At 48.4% G+C, this 12,484-nt stretch overlaps 1 protein-coding gene across 1 annotated transcript in view; it reads right to left on the minus strand.

The window, feature by feature from the left end:
• The window catches only part of WDR88 (WD repeat domain 88), a 32,305-nt gene that overhangs the window by 13,866 nt on the left and 5,955 nt on the right, over window positions 1-12,484 (minus strand). The window contains exons 2-6 of the mRNA XM_032249135.1: window positions 12,071-12,181; window positions 9,375-9,463; window positions 6,501-6,564; window positions 4,993-5,131; window positions 3,057-3,186 (exon numbers count right to left, since the gene is read on the minus strand). Coding sequence (XP_032105026.1) covers window positions 3,057-3,186; window positions 4,993-5,131; window positions 6,501-6,564; window positions 9,375-9,463; window positions 12,071-12,181 — 533 coding nt within the window. The remainder of the gene's footprint in view (window positions 1-3,056; window positions 3,187-4,992; window positions 5,132-6,500; window positions 6,565-9,374; window positions 9,464-12,070; window positions 12,182-12,484) is intronic.

A 12,484-nucleotide genomic window follows, 5' to 3' on the forward strand; every position in this document is an offset into this window, starting at 1 on the left:
CAGGAGGACCTGAAGACACACCTAAGCAGGGGTCAGCATCTCCTGGGAGTTCATGTCCATCATGCCTTGGATCACTGCTGACCATGGTCCAGATATGAATTGCTCAGACTGTTCCAGCATTTCTCAAAACATGGCGAGACAGAGTTTCGCTATGTTACCCAGGCTGCTCTCAAACTCCTGGGCTCCAGTGATCCGCCTGCCTTGGCCTCCCAGAGTAGTACTAGGAGTACAGGCGTGCGCCACCGCGTCTGGCTAATTTTTTTTTTTTTTTTTTTTTCGGACGGAGTTTCGCTCTTGTTACCCAGGCTGGAGTGCAATGGCGCGATCTCGGCTCACCGCAACCTCCGCCTCCTGGGTTCAGGCAATTCTCCTGCCTCAGCCTCCTGAGTAGCTGGGATTACAGGCACGCGCCACCATGCCCAGCTAATTTTTTTTTGTATTTTTAGTAGAGACGGGGTTTCACCGTGTTGACCAGGATGGTCTCGATCTCTTGACCTCGTGATCCACCCGCCTCGGCCTCCCAAAGTGCTGGGATTACAGGCTTGAGCCACCGCGCCCGGCCTAATTTTGTATTTTTAGTAGACACGGGGTTTCTCCATGTTGGTCAGGCTGGTCTCAAACTCCCGACCTCAGATGATCCACCTGCCTCGGCCTCCCGACGTGCTGGGATTACAGGCGTGAGCCACCCAACCCAAGAGAGGATTTCTCTTCTGTTTTTTTTTTTTTTTTTTTTTTTTTTTTTGAGACGGAGTCTTGCTCTGTCGCCCAGGCTAGAGTGCAGTGGTGCAATCTCAGCTCACTGCAACCTCCGCCACCTGGGTTCAAGCAATCCTCCCACCTCAGGCTCTCAAATAGCTGGGATTACAGGCACCACCACCATGCCAGGCTAGTTTTTATATTTTTAGTAGAGATGGGGTTTCACCATATTATCCAGGCTGGTCTCAAACTCCTGACTTCAAGTAATCTGCCCGCCAAGGCCTCCCAAAGTGCTAGGATTACAGGCTTGAGCCACCACGCTGGCCTCCTCTTGAATTTTCTGAATCATGTTTGGCAATTGAAGCTAAAAGTTATGAAAAGTACTGAAGGTGTACCCTTTGCAAGCTTCAAAATCAGGTGAGATTATGAATGTTTTAAATCCTCTAGCAAGACCCGCTTTATCATTTTCAGGTCTTAATGCAAAATTAAAAAGCAAGGTCCCCAGTCCTGAAAACGCTAAGCACACTATTACCATATGATCCAACAATTCCACTCCTGGGTATACAGCGTAAAGAATTAAAAGCAGGCCAGGTGCAGTGGTTCACACGTGTCATCCCAGCACTTCGGGAAGCCAAAGTGGGAGTATCACTTGAGCTCAGCAGTTCAGGACTAGGAAACAAAATGAGACCCCATCTCTGCAAAAAATATAAAAATTGGCCGGGCGTGGTGATGTGCGCCTATAGTCTCAGCTACTCAGGAGGCAGGAGGATCACTTGAGCCCAGGAATCTGAGGCTGCAGTGAGCTATGATCATGCCACTGCACTCCAGCTTGGGCAACAGAGCAAGACTCTGTCTCAAAAATAATAATAATAAAATATAAAGAATTGAGGCCGGGCGTGGTGGCTCACGCCTGTAATCCAAGCACTTTGGAGGCCAAGGCGGGCGGATCACCTGAGGTCAGGAGTTCAAGACCAGCCTGACCAACATGGTGAAACCCCGTCTTAAAAAAAAAAAAAAGAAAGAAAAAAATAAAGAATTGAAAGCAGGAACTCAAAGTTACATGTACATGTGTCCATAGCAGCATTTTCACAATAACTGAAACAACGTCAGAGTTCATCAACAGATGAACAGATCAAGAAAATGTGGTGTATATACCCACGATGCAATACTGTTCAGTCATCAAAAGGAATGAAGTTCTTAATCCCAAAACTGGGAGACCAAGGCGGGTGGATCACCTGAGGTCAGGAGTTCGAAACCAGCCTGGCCAACATGATGAAACCCAGTCTCTACTAAAAATACAAAAATCAGCCAGGTGTGGTGGGACATGCCTGTAACCCCAGGTACTCAGGAGGCTGAAGCAGGAGAATCACTTGAACCTGGGAGGTGGAGGTTGCAGTGAGCTGAGATGGCGCCACTGCACTCCAGGCTGGGCGACGCAGCGAGATTACCTCAAAAAAAAAAAGGAATGAAGTTCTGATGCCGGCTACAACACAGATGAACCTTAAGGATAGCGACAAAGTAAACTAAAGGTTGCTCGGGGCTGGGGGCGTGGGGAGTGGGGAGTTATTGCCTAATGGGTAGATAGCTTCTGTCTGAGATGATGAAATCGTTCTGGAACTAGATAGTGATGACAGTTGCACAACACTGTGAATGTAATGAATGCCAGCGAATTGCACACTTAAAAATAGTTAAAATGTCAAGGTTTATGTCATATATATATTACCAAAATTTTTTTAATGATAATGTAATATCTCCAAAATGACTTAATTCATTTTATTTATTTATTTAATTTTGAGACAGGGTCTTACTTCATTGTCCAGGCTGGAGTGCAGTGGTGCAATCAGGGCTCACAGCAGCCTCAAACTCCTGGACTCAAGCAATCCTCCAGCCTCAGCCTCCTGAGTAGCTGGGACTACAGGTGTATGACACCACACCCAGCTAATTGTTAAATCTTTTGTGGAGATGGGGTCTTGTGACATTGTCCAGGCTGGTCTTGAACTCCTGGCCTGAAGCGATCCTCCCACTTTGGCCTCCCAAAGCTCTTGGATTATAGCCATGAGCCACTCGCCCAGCCAAACCTTCCCATTTTACAGGAGATGCTGGAAGTTCACATTCTGTGGGCTTCTCTGCACAGTGGTTTCCACTAGTGGCTCACATTGAAACAAATGTATATGAGGCCCAGCCCAGCCCACAAGTCACGGCTGATGGCTCCCCCGGCCTGCCGGCCCCCAGCCTTCTCCTAGCACCCATGACCAAGCTACAGACGTGTCCACATGGATGCCCGCTTGTGTGGAATCCACGAGGGCATGCATGGGGATGCCTCGCCCAGCTCCCTTTTGGCTTCCTGTGACCCAACTCACTTGGTGATGGTGAGCAGCGTGGCCTGGGACCTAACATCCCAGATCTTGATGCACCTGTCCAGTGAGACAGAAGCCACCCTTTGGCTGTCGGGGTCAAAGCAGCATGATGTGATGGACCTTGTGTGATGATCTGCAGAACACGGAAAGGGAATCAAGATCATGCCTTCCCCATGCTAGGCTGGAGGTAGAGTGTGAGGTGGGCTATTGGGGGCTATTAGGGAAGCTGTGGGGCAGTGCACATGGCATAGCGCCACATCGATAAAAAGAAACACAAAGCACATATGAGAAGCAATGCCGTGTGTGCAAATACATGTATACACAGGTACACATACAGGGTTCAGGAAGGCTGCCCAGCAATGTATAGTTCATAAAAGGTACCTCTGGAGAGGAGACAGGACTGACACAACAGCCTTTTGCTTTTTTCCTTACATAATGAATTTTTTTTAATTTTATTTTTGAGACAGGGTCTTGCTCTGTCACCTGGGCTGGAGTGCAATGGCTCGATCTTGGTTCACTGCAACCTCCGCCTCCCAGGTTCAACCAATTCTCCTGCCTCAGCCTCCCAAGGAGCTAGGATTATAGGTGCCCACCACCACGCTTGGCTAATTTTTGTATTTTTAGGAGAGACAGGGTTTCACCATGTTGGCAAGGCTGGTCTCAAACTTTTCTGCTCAGGTGATCCACCCGCCTCAGCCTCCCAAAGTTCTGGGATTACAAGGTGTGAGCCACTGTGCCTGGCCGATAAACTTTAAGATAACTGTAAACTCAAATGCAGATGTAAGGAATAACAGAGAGATCCCCGATGTCCTTCACCCAGCAGCCCCCTTGGGAACATGTGGCATCACCCTCGCACAATGTCCCAACCAGGAAACTCATATGACAATTACTATTTCTATATTTTAAAAATAGGCTGGGCACAGTAGCTCAGGCCTGTAATCCCAGCACTTTGGGAGACCAAGGTGGGCAGATCGCCTGAGGTCAGGAGTTCAAGACCAACCTGCTCTACATGGTGAAACCCTGTCTCTACTAAACATACCAAAATTAGCTGGACATAGTGGCAGGCTCCTGTAATCCCAGCTACTCAGAAGGCTGAGGCAGGAGAATCTCTTGAAATGGGGAGGTGGCGGTTGCAATGAGCCAAGGTCACACCACTGCACTCCAACCTGGGCGACACAGCGAGACTCCATCTCAAAAAAAAAAAAAAAAAATACAGGTAGGCCGGGTGAAGGGGCTTCTGCCTGTAATGCCTCACTTTGGGAGGCTGAGGGAGGAGGATCACTTGAGGCCAGGAGTTTGACATCAGCCTAGGAACATAGCGAGACCCTGTCTCTACAAAAAAAAAAAAAAAAAAAACGGTAAAAATGTTAAGAAGGCCAAGCCCCCACTCAATAAAAGATTAGGGTTAACGATCACATGAGGTTGGAAATGAACATTGCCTCATTTGTTAAAAGCACAAGACCGAATGAAGGGAAAAGCATTAACTGAAGAGGACTGTTTTGGTGTGTTTTTTGTTTATTGATTGATTGATTTTTGAGATGCAATCTCACTCTGTCTCCCAGGCTGGAGTCCAGTGGCTCAATCTCAGCTCATTACAACCTCCACCTCCGGGAACAAATGATCCTCCCACTTCTGCCTCCCAAGCAGCTGGGACTACAGGTGCACGCCATCACACTCAGCTAGTTTTTGTATTGTTTTCAGTAGGGACAGGGTTTCACCCTGTTGCCCAGGCTGGGCTCAAACTCCTGGGCTCAAGCAGCCTCCCAAAGTGCTGGGATTACAGGTGTCATCCCAGCCACCACCCCTAGCCTAGTGTCCCAGCTTCAATGATGTGCTTCATACCATTACAGTTTCACCAAATAAAGCAATGGAAGGTCACTGTCAGTGACAAGTGGCTATTCCTGGGGCGGACTGAAGAGACAGGCCCACACACCCTCACCTTTGACAATGGAAACGGTGGTGATGTTCTCAGCGTCTATGATGCAGATTCCATGATCCATGTCGAAGCCTGAGACCACGTATTTACCATCAGGAGAAAACTTACAGGAGACGATGAAGGTGTCATACCTGACCTTCCACTGAAATGGAGCAACAATCAAAAGGTTGTTTTAGGCCAGGTGTGGTGTGTCACACCTGTAATCCCAGTGCTTTGGGAAGCCAAGGCTGGAGGATCGCTTGAGACTGGGAGGCTGAGACCTGCCTGGGCAACATGCAAGGTCTCCATCTCTACAAAAGTAAAAAAATTAGCCAGGTAAGCCTGGGTACGGTGGCTTACGCTTGTAATTCCAGCACTTCGGGAGGCCGAGGTGGGTGGATCATCTGAGGTGGGAGTTTGGGACCAGCCTGACAAACATGGAGAAACCCCGTCTCTACTAAAAATACAAAAACTTAGCCAGGCATGGTGGTGAATGCCTGTAATTCCAGCTACGCAGGAGGCTGAGGCAGGAGAATCGCTTGAACCCGGGAGGTTGAGGTTGTGGTGAGCCGAGATCATGCCACTGCACTCTAGCCTGGGCAACAAGAGTAAGACTCAATCTCAAAAAAAAAAAAAAAAAAAATTAGCGAGGTGTGATGGTGCTCACCTGTAGTCCCAGCTACTTGGGAGGCTAAGGCAGGAGGATCATCTGAGCCCAGGAGTTTGAGGCTGCAGTGAGCTATGATGGCGCCACTGCACTCCAGCCTGGGTGACAGAGCTTGCAAGACCCCGGCTCTAAAAATCATCATCATCATCATTATCATCAAATAAAAACTTGGCTTATCTTGTCTTTATAAAAATGTTTACGATGAATATGAACTAGCCTTTGCACTAACAAGAAAAGTTGTTTTTCAAGGAAAGGAAGGAGGAAGGGGGAGGAAAGGCCTGCAGGAGCTGAGAGGGAGGGACGGTAGAGGTGAGGCAGGAGGCCCCTGAGCAGGGCTTCGGCTACCTGGAGGGGGAGCAGGGCGGGGTGGGAGTCTTGGGCCTGTGGGATGGACGGAGAGTGGCCCCCTCCAAGAGAGAAAGAGAACAGACTGGTAAGGGTCAGAACCCTGGTTCTTGGGGGCACAAAGCCTTTCTCCCATGGCCTCAGCCCCACTTCCTGCCTATTCAAATCCAAACGTCTTACTGGGGAGCCTGGAATACCATCTCCCACGCCCCACCCTGATTCTGGCTTCATTCTGTGTATCCAAACCCTTCCCATGTTTCAAGCAGAAGCCTTTGTTCCATCTGCCTCCTCCAGGAGTCTCCCTCCCCCAGTGCACACCCTCCACCCTATGCACCCTCCAGACTTTTTGCAAGCAATGGCTGCTGTGGGGTGCAGGTCACATCTGCACCTTCCATCCCCAGGAACACGCTTCCTTCCTAGAAGATGAGCTTTTGTCACCTCCTCGGACCCTGGGGCCAACCCAAAGCTGCCTAAGGCTGGGTCAAGCCCCTGGGCCCCAGCGCTGGGCAGGCATACATACCAACAGCTTCCCTGTCTCCAGGTCCCAGGCCCTCACTGTCTTATCATGGGAGGCAGCAATGACTCTGAAAATAAAATGACAAACATTGGTTCTTTTTTCTTTCTTTTCTTTTCTTTTTTTTTTTTTTAAGAGTTTGACATCCCTCCGTCGCCCAGGCTAGAATGCAATGGTGTGATCCCAGCTCACTGCAACCTCCACCTCCCAAGTTCAAGTGATCCTCCTGCCTCAGCCTCCTCAGTAGCCGGGATTACAGGAGCCTGCCACAACTTTCAGCTAATTTTTGTATTTTTAGTAGAGATGGGGTTTCGCCATGTTGGCTAGGCTGTTCTCAAACTACTGACCTCGAGTGATTCACCTGCCTCGGCCTCCCAAAGTGCTAGGATTACAGGTGTGAGCCACCACACCCGACCAGATAAACACTGATTCTTTACAACAGAGACAATTAGTACTGTGGTCCTTACCATCCTCTCCTCCCGTCCCCTTCCCTCCCCTCCTTTCCTTTTCTTTTTTGAGACAGGGTGTCCCTCTGTCATCCAGGCTGCAGTCCAGTGATGCAACCCTGAGCTTCTGGGCTCAAGTGATCCTCCTGCCTCAGCCTTCCAAGTAGCTGGGACTATGGGCACTCATCATCATAGCCGACTATTTTTTTTCTTTTTTTTTAGAGACAGAGTCTTACTATATAGCCCAGGCTGGTCTCAAACTCCTGGCCTCAAGTGCCGCCTCACCTCAGCCCCACCAAAGCACTGGGATTACAAGAATGAGCCACCACCACTGGCCTGCCTGTGACTTCTATGAAAACTTTTTTCCTTTTTCTAATTTAGGGCCAAGATTACAAATAAAACAATCATCTTTAAAAGACCGTTCCATCACCCACCCTAGGGACCATTTGGTTCTCATTGAAACGAGAGAGAACCAGTAGAGCACAATGGCTCACACCTGGGTAATTCCAGCACTTTGGGAGGCTGAGGTGGGCAGAACACCTGAAGTCAGGAGTTCGAGACCAGCCTGGCCAACATGGTGAAACCCCATCTCTACTAAAAATAACAAAAATTAGGCAGGCATGGTAATGGGTACCTGTAATCCCAGCTACTTGGGAGGCCAAGGCACAAGAATCTCTTAAACCGGGAGGCGGAGGTTATAGTGAGCCGAGATCGTACCACTGCACTCCAGTGTGGGCAGCAGAGACACTATCTCAAAAAAAAAGAAAAAGAAAATATAGAACCTAACACACGAGGAACCACAGCATCGTCATGCCCTTACTCTTCAGCCACCCACACATGCTCCTTTGTATCAACGATTTTCAAAGTATTATTTCTTCTATTTTCCTCTTCTTTTTTTTTTTTTTTTTTTTTTTTTTTTTTTGAGACAGAGTTTCACTCTTGTTGCCCAGCCTGGAGTGCAATGGTGCAATCTCAGTTCACTGCATCCTCTGCCTCCTGGGTTCAAGCAGTTCTCCTGCCTCAGCCTCATATGTAGCTGAGATTACATGTGCTACCACGCCCAGCTAAATTTGTATTTTTAGTGGAGACGGGGTTTCTCCTTGTTGATCAGGCTGATCTCAAACTCCTGACCGCAGGTGATCCACCCGCCTCAGCCTCCCAACTGTTTTCCTCTTCTAAAGGGATCTCTACACCCAGAAAAATCAATCATTTTCTGCTCACATATCTGTCTTTTCACAGGAATATAGTTCAAGAGACTACTTATTTTGTTCTGAAATGTTTTCTTGTACAAAAAACATAAATGTATCCTTATCTTCTTACATGGCATGTTCCTGTATGGAAAGTTTGTCCTCTATATAAGACAAATTCCCAGGCGGGCATGGTGACTCATGCCTGTAATCCCAGTACTTTGGCAGGCCAAGGCAGGTGGATCACCTACAGTCAGGAGTTCAAGAACAGCCTAGCCAACATGGTGAAACCCTTTCTCTACTAAAAATACAAAAATTAGCAAGGCTTGGTGGTGTGCACCTGTAGTCCCAGCTACCCAGGAGGCTGAGGCAGGAGAATCACTTGAACTCAGGAGGTGGAGTTTTCAGTGAGCCAAGATTGCACCACTGCACTCTAGCCTGGGCAACACAGCGGAACTCCATCTTAAAAAAAAAAAAAAAAAAAAAGATAAATTCCCATGAAACTTACATTCTCATACCAGTTTTCTACTAACTAATTTATAGCTGCTGTTCAGGGTTAATGTAAATCAATTTTAAAACAAATTCCTGGTGGGGGTGGTGGCTCATGCCTACAGTCACAGCATTTGGGAGGCCAAGGCAGGAGAATCGTTTGAGCTCTGGAGTTGGAGGCTGCAGTGAGCTATGATTGCACCACTGCACTCCAGCCTGGGTGACAAAGCAAGATCCTATCTCAAAAACAAAACAGGCCAGGCACAGTGTCTCACGCCTGTAATCCCAGCACTTTGGGAGGCCAAGGCAGGACTGTTTGAGCCCAGGAGTTTGAGACCAGCCTGGACAATGTGGCAAAATCCTGTCTCTACAAAAATTAGCCAGGTATGGTGGTGTACACCTGCAATCCCAACTACTCAGGAGGGTGAGGCAGGAGGATCACTGAGCCCAGGAGTTTGAGGCTGCAGTGAGCTGTGTTTGCACCACCACATTCCAACCTGGGCAATAGAGCAAGACCCTGTCTAAATAAAATATTAAAATTAAAAAAGCCCAGGAGTGGCGGCTTATGCCTGTAATGCCAACACTTTGGGATGCCAAGGCAGGAGGAGAATTGCTTGAGGCCACAGGTTCAAGACCAGCTTAGACCACAGGGTGGGACCCCATGTCTATGACTTAAAACAGAAACGTCACAGGCATGCCTATATGTGGCCTGCCTGCTCACCCTCCCTCTTCCCAGTGTAAGATGAGCGAAAAGTCACCTGCTGTTGTCGGCTGTGACGCTGCACTCTACAACAGGAGCTTTGGGCCTGGGCTCAAAATCGCGAACCACAGAACCATCCACCGCATCCTCAAATCAATGGGAGAGAGGGGGAGAGGGTGGTCACTGCTGTGTTCACTGAAGTCGTAAATCGAGGTCAACATTAGCCCTTAGCTTGTCTCTGGTAGCAAAATCCGAGAACTATATGGTCCTGGGACTCTCACTCAGCTCTGAAAGATGAAAGGACTTTGCAACATGTCCCCTGAGTGGGATGGACACCCTTGCCACTCACAGCATCCATGGGAAACTCCCCCACAATTCCACAGACACCAGGTGGAATGCTGGGGACAGAGCATTCTGGGGACATAGCCATGCTGGGGACAGAGCTGCAAACATATCATGCTTTCCTTTCCTACTGGCCAAAAAGGCTGTGCAGAATCTAGCAATATGTTCCAGGCCAGGTGCGGTGGCTCACACCTGTAATCCCAGCACTTTGGGAGGCTCAGGTGGGTGGATCGCCTAAGGTCAGGAGTTCAAAACAAGCCTGGCCAATATAGTGAAACTCAGTCTCTACTAAAACTACAAAAAATTAGCCAGGTGTGGTGGCTCACACCTGTAGTTCCAGCTACTCAGGAGGCTGAGATAGGAGAATTGCTTGAACCCAGGAGGCAGAGGTTGCAGTGAGCTGAGACCGAGCCACTGCACTCCAGCCTGGGTGACAGAACAAGACTCCGTCTCAAAAAAAAAAAAAATACAAAAATTAGCTGGGCACGGTAGCAGGTGCCTATAGTCCCAGCTATTCAGGAGGCTGAGGCAGGAGAATCACTTGAACCCCAGAGATGGAGGCAGCAGTGAGCCGAGATCGTGCCACTGCACTCCAGCCTGGGCAAGAGAGCGAGACGCTGTCCAGAAAAACGGAGGGAGGGAGGAAGTAAAGAAAAGAGAGAGAGAAAGGAGGAAGGGAGGAAGGAAAGAAAGGAAAGAAAGAAAAAGAGAGAGAGAGAGAAAGAAAAGAAAGGAAAGAAAGAAAGAAGAAAAAAAGAAGAAAAAGAAAGAGAAAGAAAGAAAGAACAAGAGAGAGAGGAAGAAAGTGATCGTCTTGGGGTGTGGGACCGAGGCCCATGCACGCACTCTGGGCGGGCCCAGGGCCAGCTCAGGGCAGTGCACTGGAATGGATCAGTGTCCGCGGGGCGATGTAGCTTTAGACTTGACAGTGACACCACGTAGCTGAGAGCAGGAACAGCTGTGCACGGGTGGGCCCACTCCCTCCACACTGGGCATTTGGAAGAAGGACCCCACCCCTCTGGACCCAGACAATTTAAGGGGGAAATACTGGTTAGACTTCAAATGAATGAGGGAAAGGGGGGCTAATAAATAGTTGGAAAATGAAAGAGATGTGACAATATTTGGCATCTAAGTTTATGGTGGGTACATATTCAGTATTTATGTACAGTCCCAATTTCTTAAATGTATGCAGACGTACGTGGACAAGAAAAAAACACACATGCCAACATTTTCACAGCAATTAACTCTAGGGTCATGGAAAGATGAGCTTTTTCCTTTCTGTGTTTTCATATGTTTCCTGTAATAAAAGCATATCACCTTTGTGATAATATGAGAAAAACTGCCAAATCTTTTTTTTTTTTTTTTTTTGGAGACAGGGTCTTGCTCTGTCACCCAGGCTGAAGTGCAGTGGCAAGAACATGTCTCACTGAACCCTTGACCTCCTGGACTAAAACCAGGAGAGAAATGACATCCTGGGCCCCAACACAGCTGGGACATCCATTCTCTAAAAAAGGTGTGGGTGGCGTGTCCGGGTGCAGTGGCTCACGCCTGTAATCCCAACAATTTGGGAGGTGGAAGCAGGCAGATCACTTGAGGCCAGGAGTTTGAGACCAGCCTGGCCAACATAATGAAGCCCCATCTCTACTAAAAATAAAATACAATAAAATTAGCTGGGTGTGGTGGCATGCCTCTGTAGTCCCAGCTACGAGGGAGGCTGAGGCAGGAGAATCACTTGAACCTAAAGATGGAGATTGCAGTGAGTTGAGATCCTGCCATTGTTCTCCAGCCTGGGCAACAGAGCAAGACTCCATCTCAAAAAAAAAAAAAAAAAAAAAAGAAAAGAAAAAAGGTATGGGGACCGGGCATGGTGGTTCACACCTGTCATCCCAGCACTTCGGGAGGCTGAAGCAGGTGGATCGTCTGAAGTCAGAAGTTCAAGACCAGCCTGGCTAACATGGTGAAACTCTGTCTCTACTAAAAATACAAAATTAGTCAGGAGTAGCAACGCACACCTGTAGTCCCAGCTACTCAGGAGGCTGAGGCGGGAGAATCACTTGAAACCGGGAAGTGGAGGTTGCAGTGAACTGAGATCACGCCATTGTACTCCAGCCCGGTCAACAAGAGCAAAACTCCATCTCAAAAAAAAAAAAAAAAAAAAAATGGGTTCAGTGCTCTCAGTCCAAAGGTCTCCATCCCATTCCCACTGTTTCCAGGTCCACAGGCTGGCAGCAGCCACCCTAACTTCACCCAGGCTGGGCCCTCACCTCCCCTTTCTTCTGGTACTTTGCTCAGAAGACATGCAAACATGGACCCACAGTGCCTGCGAGTTCAGGGCTGAGGAACTCGACATAGGAGGTACCTAAGTTTAGGAGACGTTTTGGCTCCAGGAGCACCTAACCACGGGCCACCTACCCACATCTTCACGGTGCAGTCATAGGAGCCACTGAGGAGCTTTGTGTCATCCACACAGAAGTGGCAAGTGCTCACAGCGTGCTCGTGCCCACTCAGAATTTTAAACGGGATCTGATAAAAGTGAGACCAGATGAGTTCAACATGTTGTAGGACACAAGATCAATGTACAACACAATTTTATTTCCAAACACTTGCAATAAACCACCTGGAAAAAAATGAATTTTAAAAATTCTGGCCGGGTGCGGTGGCTCACACCTGTAATCCCGGCACTTTGGGAAGCCGAGGCAGGCAGATCACTGAAGTCAGGAGTTCAAGACCAGCCTGGCCAATATGGCAAAACCTTGTCTCTATTACAAATACAAAAATTAGCCAGGTGTGGTGACACACACCTGTAATTCCAGCTACACAGGAGAA

The sequence above is a fragment of the Sapajus apella genome, unplaced genomic scaffold (genome assembly GCF_009761245.1).
Source record: "Sapajus apella isolate SASKATOON/1434 unplaced genomic scaffold, GSC_monkey_1.0 scaffold68, whole genome shotgun sequence".
Lineage (NCBI taxonomy): Eukaryota > Metazoa > Chordata > Mammalia > Primates > Cebidae > Sapajus > Sapajus apella.